The 17,001-nt window shown below is 36.0% G+C and overlaps 1 protein-coding gene across 1 annotated transcript in view; it reads left to right on the top strand.

Moving 5' to 3' along the window:
* LOC140156836 (transmembrane and coiled-coil domain-containing protein 4-like) overlaps positions 1-10,732 on the top strand; it is a 52,879-nt gene extending 42,147 nt beyond the window's left edge. The window contains exons 11-14 of the mRNA XM_072179831.1: positions 502-619; positions 2,773-2,890; positions 3,794-3,959; positions 4,899-10,732. Of these exons, the coding sequence (XP_072035932.1) occupies positions 502-619; positions 2,773-2,890; positions 3,794-3,959; positions 4,899-5,206 (710 nt within the window). The 3' untranslated portion in view covers positions 5,207-10,732. The remainder of the gene's footprint in view (positions 1-501; positions 620-2,772; positions 2,891-3,793; positions 3,960-4,898) is intronic.
* The last annotated feature ends 6,269 nt before the right edge of the window (positions 10,733-17,001 follow it).

Below are 17,001 nucleotides of genomic sequence, written 5' to 3'. Positions count from 1 at the left end.
TTGTAAGACCAATGTATTACATTGGGATATTTATGGCTGCTTCGTTTTAATATTTTCATCAAAATCACTCCTTATGCTTGTAGACGAGGTTTTATGGTAAATGCAAAACAACAAAGAAAATATAGCAAAAACATCAATTGACTAACAGTATAAACATGAGTATAAACATGTTTTCAAAATATGCTTTAAAATGTATGAAAGGGTTCTACCTTGGGTATCCACAATAAATCGTGCACTCAGTTCTATTAATGGCCCCTAAATAATGCAGTAATAATGCAGTAAACCAATTGTAAGAAGCTACTGTGCCAGCTAATGCCAAAACACAAACCCCAGATTCTACACAAAGCCTGCATATTGAATGCTCTCTGTGTATTTCCCTACTTTCAGACCTCGGGCCTGCTGCGGGAGCAAAGGTGACAGTTTCATGCTCTCAATATAATGACTAGATATCCTGTGTCAAAAAAAGGTGATACAAAAATAATGTAAATGCAATTTCCACAGGTTCTGAAGGTATTGTGCAAGATGCAATTTTACTAGGTACACCATGTTCCTCTGGAGTCTCACATTGGGAACCTTTTGCTAGAGTTGTGTCTGGACGTGTTATCAATGGATATTGCAGGTGAGTTGTTATTGTACAAGATGCAATTTTACTAGGTACACCATGTTCCTCTGGAGTCTCACATTGGGAACCTTTTGCTAGAGTTGTGTCTGGACGTGTTATCAATGGATATTGCAGGTGAGTTGTTATTGTACAAGATGCAATTTTACTAGGTACACCTTGTTCCTCTGGAGTCTCACATTGGGAACCTTTTGCTAGAGTTGTGTCTGGACGTGTTATCAATGGATATTGCAGGTGAGTTGTTATTGTACAAGATGCAATTTTACTAGGTACACCATGTTCCTCTGGAGTCTCACATTGGGAACCTTTTGCTAGAGTTGTGTCTGGACGTGTTATCAATGGATATTGCAGGTGAGTTGTTATTGTACAAGATGCAATTTTACTAGGTACACCATGTTCCTCTGGAGTCTCACATTGGGAACCTTTTGCTAGAGTTGTGTCTGGATGTGTTATCAATGGATATTGCAGGTGAGTTGTTATTGTACAAGATGCAATTCTACTAGGTACACCTTGTTCCTCTGGAGTCTCACATTGGGAACCTTTTGCTAGAGTTGTGTCTGGACGTGTTATCAATGGATATTGCAGGTGAGTTGTTATTGTACAAGATGCAATTTTACTAGGTACACCATGTTCCTCTGGAGTCTCACATTGGGAACCTTTTGCTAGAGTTGTGTCTGGACGTGTTATCAATGGATATTGCAGGTGAGTTGTTATTGTACAAGATGCAATTTTACTAGGTACACCTTGTTCCTCTGGAGTCTCACATTGGGAACCTTTTGCTAGAGTTGTGTCTGGATTTGTTATCAATGGATATTGCAGGTGAGTTGTTATTGTACAAGATGCAATTTTACTAGGTACACCTTGTTCCTCTGGAGTCTCACATTGGGAACCTTTTGCTAGAGTTGTGTCTGGACGTGTTATCAATGGATATTGCAGGTGAGTTGTTATTGTACAAGATGCAATTTTACTAGGTACACCTTGTTCCTCTGGAGTCTCACATTGGGAACCTTTTGCTAGAGTTGTGTCTGGACGTGTTATCAATGGATATTGCAGGTGAGTTGTTATTGTACAAGATGCAATTTTACTAGGTACACCTTGTTCCTCTGGAGTCTCACATTGGGAACCTTTTGCTAGAGTTGTGTCTGGATGTGTTATCAATGGATATTGCAGGTGAGTTGTTATTGTACAAGATGCAATTTTACTAGGTACACCTTGTTCCTCTGGAGTCTCACATTGGGAACCTTTTGCTAGAGTTGTGTCTGGACGTGTTATCAATGGATATTGCAGGTGAGTTGTTATTGTACAAGATGCAATCTTACTAGGTACACCTTGTTCCTCTGGAGTCTCACATTGGGAACCTTTTGCTAGAGTTGTGTCTGGACGTGTTATCAATGGATATTGCAGGTGAGTTGTTATTGTACAAGATGCAATCTTACTAGGTACACCTTGTTCCTCTGGAGTCTCACATTGGGAACCTTTTGCTAGAGTTGTGTCTGGACGTGTTATCAGTGGATATTGCAGGCAAGTATTTGTAACCTAGAGACTATCTCGGCCAGTATAGAACAAGTGTGCTTATCTACATCAGAGCGTACCATGTACCATAATACCAGTAAGTTGCTCCTTCCAAGCAGCTGAGAAATGCAGCCCAGGTCTATTAATTGCCAGGACACTTAAGCAGATTTGCCAAACTCCCATTCTTTACTACATTGATTTGCTGAATTAGCTGTAGGAGTGTGTGGTTTGGTGGCTGCCTTTTGTGTTCTCTACAGCTGCTTTGCCCTTTCTCTCTATTTTGCAATTGTGTATTGTTCTCTTCTTTCTTTCATAATTTTTGTTGTGTATCTTGCCTACCGGAGTTCAGGTCAGAATCAAGTATTGGGAACTTTTTTTGTTAGAGTTATTGCCAGATGAGTTTTCTCTCCTTACCCAACTTTAGCCCCATGGACACGAGAGAGCCTGTCATTGGCTAATTACATGATATAATCATTTAAGTAACCAATCAAAATAGAGCTTTTAGAATCTCTTAGCAATCTTATTCTTTCAGCCCTGCTGACTATTCTGTTGAGCTCTGATTGGCTCAATATATGATGTACCCCTCTTTGTATCCAATCAGAATAATCTTTAATTAACCAATGTTGCCTTCTTATTTACAGAGGTGACTGGCTACTACAGTTTGTATATAGGACAGCTTCAGTGCAAGTCAAAGTTGCAGGCCTAGCTCCAATTGAATGGAATGATAGACGTATGGTTAATGTTGACCTTACTGATATAGTAAGTACATTATATAGGATAGCTTCAGTACATGTCAAAGTTGCAAAAAAAAATTCCAAAAAAAAAGGACACAAAAATTATTTCCCAGTTCAATGTGTAAATTTTCACATGAAAGTAAACAATTTTGGGTTAAAAATGGAAAGAAAAAGAAAAAATCATGCCCGCCACACACCGGGAATTGAACCTGGGACTCCTGCGGGATAGTCTAACGCCTATCTGACTGATTGATCAACTCCACAGATTCAATGAGGAAATTAAAAGTATATAATTATCGTAACATATCCGACCTGTACTCAAATACCGTAAAGGTATAATGGCACACATGGGCTCCTTTGCCTTGGGGTAAATTTCATGTATAAATAGAGAACTCTCTCCTCTGAAAATCCCAACAAGAATTAAGGGTATGTGGCCTTATTTGCTGGTAGGATTTTTACTGGAGGGTACTTTTAGATTGTGCCTAAAATTCCAGTTGTGTCAAAGCAACTCATAGCACCATTAGGCAAATCTTTATATGTATGTGACCTGCTGCAATGAAATGAGTATAAAGTCACAAGTTTGTATTTTGACATCCTGGCTGACTGAGTTGATGTTCTTTGTTTGCCGCGCACCTGTACAAGCCAGTAGTATGTCCGACATGAATGGCCTGTGCCGCCCATTCACAAAGGACATGTAGACATACTTCTGACTTAAACATGTGTGTGTGAAACAAAGAACACCGACACAGTAGCCAAGTGGGCATTTTAAAACTACTAACTTGCGACTTTACGCTCATTTTGTGGTAGCAGGTCACATATATAGAGCACAAGGGTATATGCCGCTCACACTGTTCAGTTTTTCACAAGAAATCCTTAGATATGAATCTCCTTTTATAAGTTTCCAAAACACATTATCATCATTCAATAGGTGACTGGACATTTTGACTACTCTGAAAAAATGGATGAGATTCTCAAATTCATTGGGATTAAGACAAAAGAACGCAGACAGGCACTGAATGCTTACGGGGCGTTAGGAAGCTCATCAAGCCTATCAAGCATGGCACAGCAAAACACCAAGGGCAATATAAACACAGGTAAGCTCAATCAATACATTGATAAATTAATAGATCTTTTTATGCACTACTGACCAATCACAGGCCATGGGGCGTTTGATTGACAGGATCGTCAGACGCAAACTTATTTCTGACTTTTGTGGTATGCGTAATATGTACTTATTCATATTCTTGTGGTAAAGTCTGACACATTTGCACACAAGTTTATCAGTCCTCGACCTGAAACAATGACTGCCTGATGGCGTCAGTCTAGTAGTTGTACTATATATTTGTGTTTTTCATATATATTTGGCTATTCCAGTTGAAATCCATACACCCCCTATGGGAAACATGACCTTTATCTACCCCTCTGTGGGAGGTTAAGGTAATGTATCCCATAGGAGATGTATGGATTTCAACTGGTATAGTCCCTTGTGATAAATTTGGTAGCTTTCAATGATATCCAAACATCGAATAGCCCATTTTTGCCCCAATCCAGTGAGGATGTTGTTACTATGATAGATGCCAAAGATCTCTGATACAACCTCCAGGAAAAAAAATCCAAGCTTCATAGGGGATGTATCATTGGCATGGACAAAAGAGATAACAGACCGCGTACAAGCAGTCATAGTCTCAACATCACCCAATAATATTGAGGGCTGTTTGTTCCATGAAATGCGACAGGCAAAAGCACTACGCACATACCGCATATTTTTTTGTGGTCATTTGTGTAAACGCGAAGACACTCAAAGCTCTATCGTGTATACGCGAAGGCATGCAACGCTAAAGTGATTGTTAGACACCTCACGATCGAATGATTTTGCCCTCATGAATATGGGGGAATTCACAGCATACAATGCACGGGGACTTTGACTGTTGATACTCTAGTACTCTGTGATCATTGGTGTCAACTGGAATAGCCCATTGTGATAAATGTATTGGCTTTCAATGATATCCAAACATCTTTGTTGCTTGCTTCAGGTGAAGATGTCGTTGCTGTAATAGATGCCAAAGATCTCCTGATACAACCTCCAGGAAACCAATCCAAGCTACAAGATGGTCAACAGGTACCAAAGAGTGAATCACTTGGCGAGATAGAAGAACGCATGAGGAGACAGGGTCATCATATACCACGATTTATGAGCGATCCAGAACTGAGAAGTAGTGCAGAGGGAGATGGTGCTGCTGAAACAGAAGGGATTTCAATACCAAGGGTAGAATCTGGAACTATAGAGTGTCAAGGAGATTGGGCGGAGGTTGAAGAGGGTAGGGATCCTTTATCGTCATAGCAACAAGTGGTGGTGCTGTTGCTGCACAGGAGACTTCAGTAGGAAGGGTATAATTGGAACAGAACCCTGAATGGGCTATTTCAACTGAAACCCATACACTGCCCTATGGAAGACATGACCTTAATCTTCCACAGAAGGAGGGTGAATTTCGAATAGGGTAACCCATTTAGGTAACCCTATATGAAATTCACACTCCCTGTGTGGAAGATTAAGGTAATTTCTTCCATAGAGAGTGTTTGGATTGCAACTGGAATATTCCAATCTTTCACAGGTCCCTTAAGTTAATCATTTACATAGAAATCTGCAATCAATATATATATATATATCATGAATATGTTAAATCTACTTACTACATTCTTTGACATATATTAAATGTAAACTAGGATGATTAAATTGGGCTATATCAGTTGAAATCCATACACCCCCTGGAAGATTTAGCTAATAGTCTTCCACAGAGGGAGTATTGGTTTCAAATAGAATAGACAATTGGGTTGCTTCCAGTTGGTTGTGTAAAGCTTTATACAGGGGGAGTATGGTTTTCAAAATATTTAACCCAACAATTCCATTTGAAAAACATGTTCCCGCTGTGGAAGAATTTTCTTCCATCTTCCACAGGGGGAGTGTGGATTTCAACTGGAATAGACCAATATTTGGCTTGTATTTTTATTGAAAAAAGTGGGAACTTTTTATCCCCAAAACAAGAATTTCTTCTAAAATATGGATCTTATTATGTGATCATAAATCTAACCACAATATTGTCATATTGTCAGTTCATGAAATATCTAGTCTTCATCCTCAAAATTGATAATTTCCAGTGGCAGACCTGGTTTAACATGGTTTAGCTGTTAACAATTGGGTTTTCTTTGTATTTCTTAAGAGTTTGTTTGGCTTATAATTGGTGAAAATATTCGGATTTTGTTACTGTGTACATCAACAAAGTCCCAACTATACGCTGTATACAAATATTAACTGTCTATGAGTGTGTATTTGTTTTATATCACTCATACATAAATTCTGTTGCTCAAAAATACTATTTAGCGTTAAGTGCTTCACCCAACTGCATATACACACCATTCTATATCAATGCACATTTTTATGAGTCTCATTTCTTTTTCGCCAATCATAAGCCAAATTATAGATCAGGGTTTCCTAACCAGTGGGCTGCAACCCCAAATGGTATTCCAGTTGAAATCCATACACCCCATGGAAGTCATGACCTTAATCTCAGACACAGGGAGTGTAGATTCCAAATGGAATCACCCATTCAGGTAACCCCATTTGAAATTCACCTTCCCTGTGTGGAAGATAAAGGACATGTTTTTCATAGGGGATGTGTGGATTTCAATCGGAATAGCCCAATGGGGTCAAAAGGAATGAAGTGGGATATGGATCTCAATTTTGACTTCAGATCACGAGTGGTCCAATTTTGATAAAAATATGGTCATATTACCATTCCAAAAAGAACACATGCTTCAGGGTGTATAATATTTCAAAATAAGTTGGTTCAAAAGATATTTCATCCATACATGCTTTGGTCCATCAAGAGGTTTGACCTAATATTTTTCTTTTGTAGATAGGACATATTTTCTGTTGACCAAAATTATATGGGACAAAGTTAAGGGTTGGACCAAAATAAAGAGGGACAAGATATGGATGGCTAACTACTTTGGATCAAAGTCCATTGGACCAATAAATTATTGTTTCTAAAATAATTGTTGGCCATCACTGCTTTAGGTATAATTGTCTCAGGCCTCCTGGAGCCCATAGTAATTATGGTCCATTTGGCTTCATTGAGACAGTAGCATGCAAGCAAAGGGCACAGTCACTTTGTGTTGCATAGTAGGCCTATATACCCTAATAAATTTATAGGTGGACCAAAAAGTTCAATTACAGATTGGGTTATTCCAGTTAAAATTCATTCAAGGTAACACTCCTATGGAAGACACAAAATTGATCTTCTACACATACAGTGTGAAATTGAATTTTAAATGGGGAAATGAGATTACCTGAATGGGTGACTCCATTTGAAATATACACACCTTGGTCATGTCTTCCATACAGGGTACATGAATTTCAACTGGAGTAGCCAATTTTTGCTTAAAACAGTAAATTTCTGTGTGTATACAAAAACTCTTGCTGCATCTTTACTTAAGCTGCCATGCAATTATGTTCAAAGTATAGAAAAAAGCAACATGTCATGTTGCATGACAATTGTATATTGATATAGTATATATTTTGCTCTATATGTGGTTATAATATTGAACCAAAATATACTCAGATTACTTATTTCTAAATTTTCTGTGGAGTAATTAGATGCTTCATGCCAGATACATCAAATTCCATGTGCTGTAGATCAAAATTTAATGAACAGTAAAATTTTTCTTGAACATCTTGATTTAGGGGTTCCTTCATATATTGTCATGACTAAACGATTGTTTATGCCCAAGGGGCCGCTTTCCTGTACATACCGTATTGCGTCAAATAAACGCCCCGGGGGAGTTACATTTTCCCAAGGGGGGCGTTTATTAGAGGTCATTTTTAGCACGACAATTCCCGTTAAAATCATTAGGTAAGCTTAGAAGTCACGCTAAAATGACGAACTATGAACTTTTGACACTGACTTTTGGTTCACTATCGGGTTTCTGCTTACTAAACAAGATAGCATGGAAATATCGGCATTTTTGAAACATCTTGGTTGAAAAAAGTGGTGGGGGCATTTATTTGAGGGAGGGCGACTATTTGACGAAATACGGTACTTACTAGAACATTATGCGATTCTTAATTCATAAAAATAATAACCAAAAATAACAAGAAATTATTAAAAAATGTGATTTTTCTTCATTTTTCCTATTCTGCGATCACATGTAAATCATGTAAAATAAATTTTTCTTGAGATTTTTATCAAAATATCAAGAGCTCTCTCAAAAACCTCTCAAACAATACTGGGCTTGTTTGTACTAATTTCAATGCATTTTTCATGCTGATTCCAAATATGGTTGTGAAAATGTACAATTCCAAAATTATTAAATATTTTAAAGGAAATTTGGAACTTGTCGTCTGCAGTCGACATCTGTGTGAAGAGGGTTAATTATAAGATTGAAGTTGATCTGCTGTGAAAAGTATAGGTATGGATCACCATACATGGTTTTGTTTGATATTATAGGCATAGGTTACGAATAATGTAACTTCAAACAACATACTAAACTATGTTGAAAGTAACAAGAATGTCCAGAGTAGCTAAGAATAGATGTGCATACCATAGTCAGGGGAGTGTGAATATCAAATGGAATTTTGTAACAATTATATGCTATATGTGCAATAAAAGGGGTGCTTAACAGGTGGGTGTATTTGTAATACATTTGGGTGGTTTTTTTTCATGCATTTCTATTGCATTTGGGTGTATTTCTAATACATTTGGGTGATTTTGGAATATGTTTGGGTGTATTTCTATACATTTGGCTGTTTTTCGAATACATTGGGTGTATTTCTGATACATTTGGATGTATTTCTAATACATTTGGATGTATTTCTAATATATTTGGGTGTATTTCTAATACATTGGGTGTTTTTTTAAAACATTCGGGTGTATTTCTAATACATTTGGGTGTTGTTGAATACATTTGGGTGTAGTTCTAATACATTTGGGTGTATTTCTAATAATTTGGGTGTATTTCTAATACATTTGGGTGTATTACAGTGGCGCTAATTAAGGGAGTGGTGCTAATTAGGTCAAATCAGTAATTCAACTAAAAACTGAGTATCATATTAATGAAAAGGGGTCACTTTAGTGTTACAGGGTGCTGGTGTTTACATAGAATGAAACTTGAGAGGCAATCTAATATGTGATGCGATTAAGCAAAATCAGTTGGAACTCGGAAATATTGATTTTGAGATATAGCCAAACAAAGGAAATATTTCCTTTTGTTTTGGAAACTCTTTAATTGCTCATATCTTTGGAACTACTTGTTCAATTTCAACAGGGTTTTCTGCAAAATGCAGCTTTGTAAATGCTGTTTACTATCATATAAGACACTTAAAATTTCAGAGTTCCGACTGATTTTGCTTGATTGCATCACATATACGGTATTTTTATATTATGCATTTCTAAATTGTATGTTTTACTTATTTAAGGGTCCCCATGTTGTGAGCATTAGTGCCTTATTTGGGTTCTCCTTTTACACCACACATCAGAGGATGTAGTGATATTCAAATGGAGCTGCCTAATGTGTTCATTCCATTTGAAATTTCATACTCCCCTGTGCAAGATATTTCTAACATCTTCCACAAGGGTAGTATGGATTTTATGTGGAATAGCCCAATACCAGGGCCAACCCTCAGCATAGTCTGAGCCCGGGGTCACTCGAATAGAAAAGTGCTACTCATGCTAATTAATCAATCCTCAAATCATTAAAAAAAATGGTGAAATATGGATCTAATTTGTCAATTCTGGCTCATTCAGGCATGAGAATTTTTTTTTTCAGTCAAAATTACTTTTTGTCCAATTTCACACGCATTTTCAGTTTTTTTTTTTTTTGCAGTCTCATGCCTGTTCATTCTTTTGAAAATGAAGATACCGTATTCGTTCCATTAACCACCATGGCACATTTTTAGTGGGCGCTTATTTTTCATATTGTTTACATAGTTACAAACCTGTATGTAAAAAATGGCCCAAAATATAGATGTGTAGAATGGTTTGATTTGTGTATTTGGATCCTGCACATAATGATGATGGAGGATCATGTGTAGTCACTGGGTGGGCACTTATAGGGCATGGGCAGTTAATGGAATGAATACGGTACATGTATTCATTACAAACCCAATACTTTTTACAAATAGGAATTTATTCTTCATGTTGTGAATCAAGCACAAAATTTCTAATACATTTGGGTGTATTTCTAATACATTTGGGTGTATTTCTAATACATTTGGGTGTATTTCTAATACATTTGAGTGTACTTCTAATACATTTGGGTGTATTTCTAAAACATTTAAGCATATTTCTAATACGAAGGGTACCGTTCACAAGTAAGTTTAGTAAAATGGAACTTGGGATTCATCGTAAGTTAATGATTTTGAGACTCGTGAAGCTTTGTCAAGTTTTGGGAAATTGACCCCTGGTCCTCAAAAAATAAATGTCCTTTACCTTAATGCTAAAGAGACAGGTGTTCAGCTTATTGTGACATGTGGAATTTTGAGCAACAACAATATGTTATCCAGTTGAAATCCATACACCACCTATGGAAGACATGACCATAATCTCCCACATGACACAGAGTGTGAATTTCAAATGGGATTACCTCAATATGGGACTCCATTTGAAATCTGCACCCCTCTGTGGGCAATTAAGGTCATGTAAAGGCAACTGGACTAGTCCAAAGCTGTTGAATATTGTGTGTGTTTATTGTAGAAAATATTTATAATATAGTTTTATTTATAATCAGATTATTACAAACTTTATGACATAGCATTGTTGAGTACTACATCAAATAAAGCAAACATTCCATAATACTTCCAAGTTGTTATGTTGTGTGCAGTTTCTTGTTTTCAGTGCTGCAATTTTTGAATAGAGGTTATCCACTTCACTCATGTGTGACTTCTAACAAAAGGCGCAGATTCCCGTAGTATTCCTCATTCAAACCAATTCAATGCACGACCTCGGAGTTACTTGCGTGACTTTGGCGGGCTATTTTGAAACAGTCATGGTTGCACACGCAGGTACTTCTTTTGAAAGTCCTAAACAAGGTATAGCTGTCGCTGATAGGATATGCAGCTTATACAACACGGATAACCTCTATTCATAGGGTGGTGTACGTACATCTGTATCATACAATTTTGGAAACCTCCAACCAATAAGCAAGAGGGAAAGTCAAGGGTTGTCCACCCCGGGGACCACTCAAGTTTCACAGTGTACACATGCGTGACCAGAAAAACACAAATTAAGGGTCCTTTTCAGAGAATGAACGCGAACCCCGTTTATGGGGTCAAAAACGCATGTTTTAAAGAAAATGTGTTGTTTTTAAACCTCTAATTGGTGCATTTAGGGGTCATTTTAATGATCCCGCTATTTCACAAAGCTTGTTTCCCTGGCATACTTTGCATCAAGACCATCATCTAAACAAAAATATTAGAAAATTATAAACAAGTAAGGGTGTATTTATCAAAAAACCTGTAAGGGTGGTACTAGCTCTCAGATGAAATCCTGCATAGGGGTTTATTTGTTACACTTGTTTATTTGTTACACTTAATAATTGTTGTGAGTTATCGTTATGAGTTTGAAAACGTCCCATATTACACATGAATTATATATCTGATCCTTATTCGCTAATTCAAGAGAATTCATGCGTAATAACAAATCAATATTCGGCACTCTGGTCAAGTTCATATTCAACAATATACACAAAATACTGACTTTGTCCATTATCCATGGTGATTAAATATCCCACAATTCATATTCATAATGCTAGGTCTATGAATATGAACCCTTAGCACGGTCATCTCAAAACAAGGTTCTACCCACAAAGTATGTATTGTGTGCACATACGACTTTCATGTGCTTGTTAATTACCGTGAACAGACTGCAAAAGGCTTCAAACATTTGATAGAAAACAAAAATGGACTTTTTGCGCATGCATTTGTTTGGAGAACCTCATTTTGGTATCAAGATGGCAGATCATGCAAAGGGTAAATTATGTCATAATTTGGCACGCTGACTGAATAAAAGACATTTCCAAGACATTTAGGTTTATTTTCAAGACATTTATTTTATGCATTTCTATAATATGGGGGTTACCTGAACGAATGATTCCGTTTACAATCCACACCCAATGTGTGGGAGATTAAGGTTATGTTTTCCAGGGCTGTATGGATTTCTAACTGGAATACTATAGCCCATTTCCATTAGTTGTTCATCAGGTGTACACTTTTTGAGGATGACAGTGAAGCTGTCACTCTGTCTTTGAACCTTTTGAGTTGGTGAAAAAAACAAGACACACATACTCTCCCGACGAAAAGATTTTCCGCACCCTCTATAACCACAGAAATTGTTAAATTGTAATGATTACTACAAATGGAAAACGTATCAAACCTAACTGTCACTAAAATATAAACCCTTTAATCAATAATAGTCATAATTGCAGAAACTTGGAACCCTCATTTATTACAAAAATAAATAAAGAAAAAATATTCTTATTTTGCGGTAAATTACACGGTAAAATTCCATTCAGAAAAGTAGCGGCGCTGTTTAATGAGGCTCATTATGATGTTAAAGTTGTCATGATCGACTTGCAGTTATCTCGACTGCACTGCTGGTCATCATCAACAATGTTTGATGCAACAGTGGTTTGATGCAAACGCTAGTTGGGTTCGGTTGTTATTATTTTGGTGGTTTTTTTCGGCCGTCCAGATTTCGGGCGATTGTCCATTGAGCCATGAATCTCCTGTTTTTCTCAAATTATATCGCACAGATCCCTGGTCAATATTCAATAATCTTGCAATTTCGCGGTTAGTTTTTCCTTCACTATGATATGCTTCTATCATTTCCTTCTGGTGATCGGTAATTTTTGACATTTTGAGCCTGATCTGATGTTAAAACTGAGCAATTTTGAAAGTCAAAATTAAACTATAATGCTGCTAGATAGGAAATCCCTGTAGTGAGGCTGCATGATATTAACTGAATGGAATTTATCTCTTTTGGATCGTGGCAAATAACATAATCGCATAACAATTAATAATCCGTTGTAATCGGGGGATAGCTTTATTCCTCTAGTATCACAATTCATAACCTTGATCATTTGTTATGCATCACATGTTTTAAAAAGAGTTCAAATACCCCGGCGTCATCTGTTGTTATGGTGGTCGTCAAGGACTGATGTCATAATTAGCTAATTAAGCACAAGCGCCGCCACGCTTTCCTATGGGGATTTTGTACAGGTTTTTCATGAGATCATAAGAAAGTTTGTTTCGTTATTTTCCAGCAATGTTTTGATGTTGAAAAGTTGATTAAAACTGATTAAAGATATTATAGATGATATTGAAGTAAATAAATAGGTTTCAAGTTAGTATTATTTTCTAAAAATTCAACAATTGTTACTGCGGAAAAACTTTTCGTCGGGAGAGTACATCACTTCAAAGGATATACCATAGTACACCATCCTTGTGTTCAAAATCTATGCAGTAACTAAATGGATTATGAAAACCAAAATTGAATAATTGAGGTAGAATCAAAGAGTACATGTACCGACTGGCGACTTCTCCATATTTGTGGGTCACTCATGTTTGCAACTTATGTACCTCCAGATTATTTTGCTGTGCACGCCTGGCAAACTTCAATTCAAAATGTGCAGTTGTTGGCATTCTGCATGTAACACATTGTATCAGAATGTGTGAAACACTTGAAACACTCAAGCTTAAGGTGGTCCTACATCCCTTGATAAATTTGTGACTATTTTTGCATTTTTCTCAAGAAATAATAACAGAATGTACCTCATTTCTTAACATAATGAACCACTTGTCTTGAATCACTGAAATTTCAGTGAAGTAATTGGATTCCTTGCCCCTATAATATACATAACTTTTGTTACCAGTGTGTAGTTATTTTTTGAGAAAAATGCAAAATTAGTCACAAAATTTATCAGGGGCGCTTTTGGGCTCTTGCTAACAAATGCCGGAGATACATCATCTGGCCACCAGAAGGCGGATTTGTCATTTAGCATTACATATGATGTAAATTTGAGTCGATAAAAACAAAATCCATGCTTTTTGGGTCTCATTTTAAACTAAATAAAGCTGCCCCTCTCAATGTATATATTAGAGATGATCAAATTGAAACAGTGCCCTCTTTTAAATACCTTGGCTTACATTTTGATCAAACCCTATCGTGGAATGTTCATGTTGATAATGTTATTATATCTGTGGTGAAATATATTGGGTTGTTCTACAGAATAAGAAAGTATCTGTCTCAGGAAAGTCTTACCATTTTACACAATTCCCTTTTATTGCCAAGAATTGATTACTGTGATATTGTATGGGGCAACTGCAGCAAGTATTTATGTGACAGAATAGAGCGCCTCCAAACAAGATCAGCCAGGGCTATTCTAAGGAAACCAATTCGCACAAGTAATGAGTATCTTCGTAAAAAGATGGGGTGGGAAACTTTGGAAAAGCGCAGAAATTACCATCTCAATCTTGCTGTTTTTAAATGTCTTTCTGGGCTGGTCCCAAATGCTTTGTGCAATCATTTTTTCACTTGTAGGAATTCACACACTCTCAATACTCGCCGAGTGCTCACGGGAAAATTAGACCCATTAGGCCTTTTCTTGAATATGGCAGACGCTCATTTCAATATAGGGGGGCTCTTGCTTGGAATCAACTCCACAATTCAATCATTTCTCCGTTACCAACCAGTACTGGTGTTTTTAAATCAAGATTCTATCCAAAATAGTAGGTTTATCAATTTCTCTTGCCACCAAACATTGGTTTAAATTTAGGCTCTTTTGTTGAGTATTTTTAAATAATAGGCATTGCAATGATTGTTACAGGATCAACTTTTGCCAAATTTCTTTTGTTTACATTTTTTGCTGTTTGATTATTGTGTTTTATCCTACATTTTGTAGCCACTAAGTTTTTATCCATTTCCTTTGATTATTTGAATGTAGTTTGTTGTATTTTGAAATCCTGATTTAAATTATTATGCTGGCATAATGTTTTATCATTTTAAAAATTTAAATTCTCATAGTGCAATAAGAAATAATAATAATATTAATTTTGTCAATATATTTGAAAATGTAGTCTAATTAATGCAATATAGTGTGTGCTATGTATTATTTTTTACCTATCTTTTAATATTATTGTTGTACCCAAATAATTTTGGTAATTCATGTAATTTAAGTTAATATAGTAAAGTAATATAAGTGTTTTGTAATTATTTATTTGTATTTTTGTATGTAATAACTGGGCCATATGGAAGAACAGGGGAATACTTAAATTTTCCCCTGAATATGGACCCAGTATAAAGAAGAAATAAACAAACAAACAAACAAACATAATCTTTGGGTATAAATACATGTACCTTTGGTGTAAATTCATGACCATAACCTTACCTTATTTAAAAACATTGTTTAAAATTACAATTTCAAAGAATACTTTATTCAAAAATATACATTATGCAAGCTGATAAAAACATTACTGTGCATGTTTATAAATATTTGTACAAAAATTACAAACATATGATATAGACAATCATTCAAAATATATGCATTGAGATAAATCTTCCAAAAACATGATACATGTATTTACTTACATCATGTTGCTGATTGGCTCAATAAATCATAATAGTTGTGTAACCAATCAGGAGGTAGTATTGTAAAAGCACAGAGTAGTTATCTCAATGCTGATTGGCTCAATAAATCATACCTGTCTTTGTGTAACCAATCAGGAGACGGTACTCCTGGGATTCATTGGGAGGGCATAGATAAGTAGTTATCACAATGTACTTTTATTGAATGATCGTTTACAATTTGCTCATTTTAAAAAAAATCCCTGGTTTTTTGCTAAGTAATGCAGAAAATAATTCTATTGAATACTTTGAATTCACATTTCAAATTATTAAGATCATCAACATCATTCATCATTATGGATTTGGGAGGGCATGGATAAGTAGTTTATCTCCATGTACTTTTATTGAATGATTATTTACAATTTGCTCATTTTTTAAAATCCCTGATTTTTTGGCTAAGTAATGCAGAAAAGAATTTCATTGAACACTTTGAATTCAAATTTCATAATCTTAAAGATCATCATCAGCCATAGTCAGTCCATGACGAAAGCCTTGGCATGTCTCCGCCAAGTAGCTGAAATGTCGTATCTGTGCTGAACCTACTATCTTGTCTCTCATCACTAGTACCATTATTTAATTTGACAAATAAAATACTATTTAAAGTTCATCTTTAGACTTAGGTAATGATAGTAGTTTAAATCATGAACCTATTATTTTTGCATTATTTGCATTTTTCACCATTTACATATTAATCTACTTATTTATCAATTTATTATTAGTTAATTTTGCAGAAAATTGAGGCCGCTATTTATTTTGATCAAATAAAAAAAATCAATCCTCCACAGTGCCGCGATGCTCGTGAATTGTTTGAAGGCATCCATAAAGTTATTAAAACACTCATCAGAAATCTGTTCATTGAGATCTTCTTTGGTGTATTATTCTTCTTTTTTTACATTTTTCTTTTTTCTCCTCCTCTTCTTCCCCTCCTCTTCCATGTCTTCTGCAGTAGCACACAGTTGTAGCATGTGTAATTGTGTATGTGACATCAATGTGCTGGCCAAATGTCTTACTAAACTCACCACGTAAATGCTATGAATGATATACACACACCGCCATGCACTACACTTGTGAGTTTGGTATAATTGAGTCAAGTAAAGCGCCATGATGACTCATACTATTACCATTGGCCGGGTCTCGTTAAATGGCATCTCTTCCTCATAAAACCTGTCAGAATCCATATCACCAAAGACTGTGACCAATTTTCCCACAATTGCAGCTGGCACACAGTGCGCAGCAAACATTAACACAAGTGCTATATATGCTCAGGGCATTTTTGGGGACTCAATATCTTTCAGATATGAATTCAAATCTTCTCTACGTTTGGAGAGAAAATACCCTGCACAAAACTTTTGTTCCGATTTGTGGAAAAATTGCCACTTACCAGTTTGGTGCTTTTCAGTAAACACACCAATTTCGCTTGCAACAATAATTTGATTATTGTTCACTTGTTTCATGATTTAGC

The sequence above is a fragment of the Amphiura filiformis genome, chromosome 7 (assembly GCF_039555335.1).
Source record: "Amphiura filiformis chromosome 7, Afil_fr2py, whole genome shotgun sequence".
Classification (NCBI taxonomy): domain Eukaryota; kingdom Metazoa; phylum Echinodermata; class Ophiuroidea; order Amphilepidida; family Amphiuridae; genus Amphiura; species Amphiura filiformis.
This window is presented reverse-complemented; position numbering and strand designations above follow the sequence as displayed.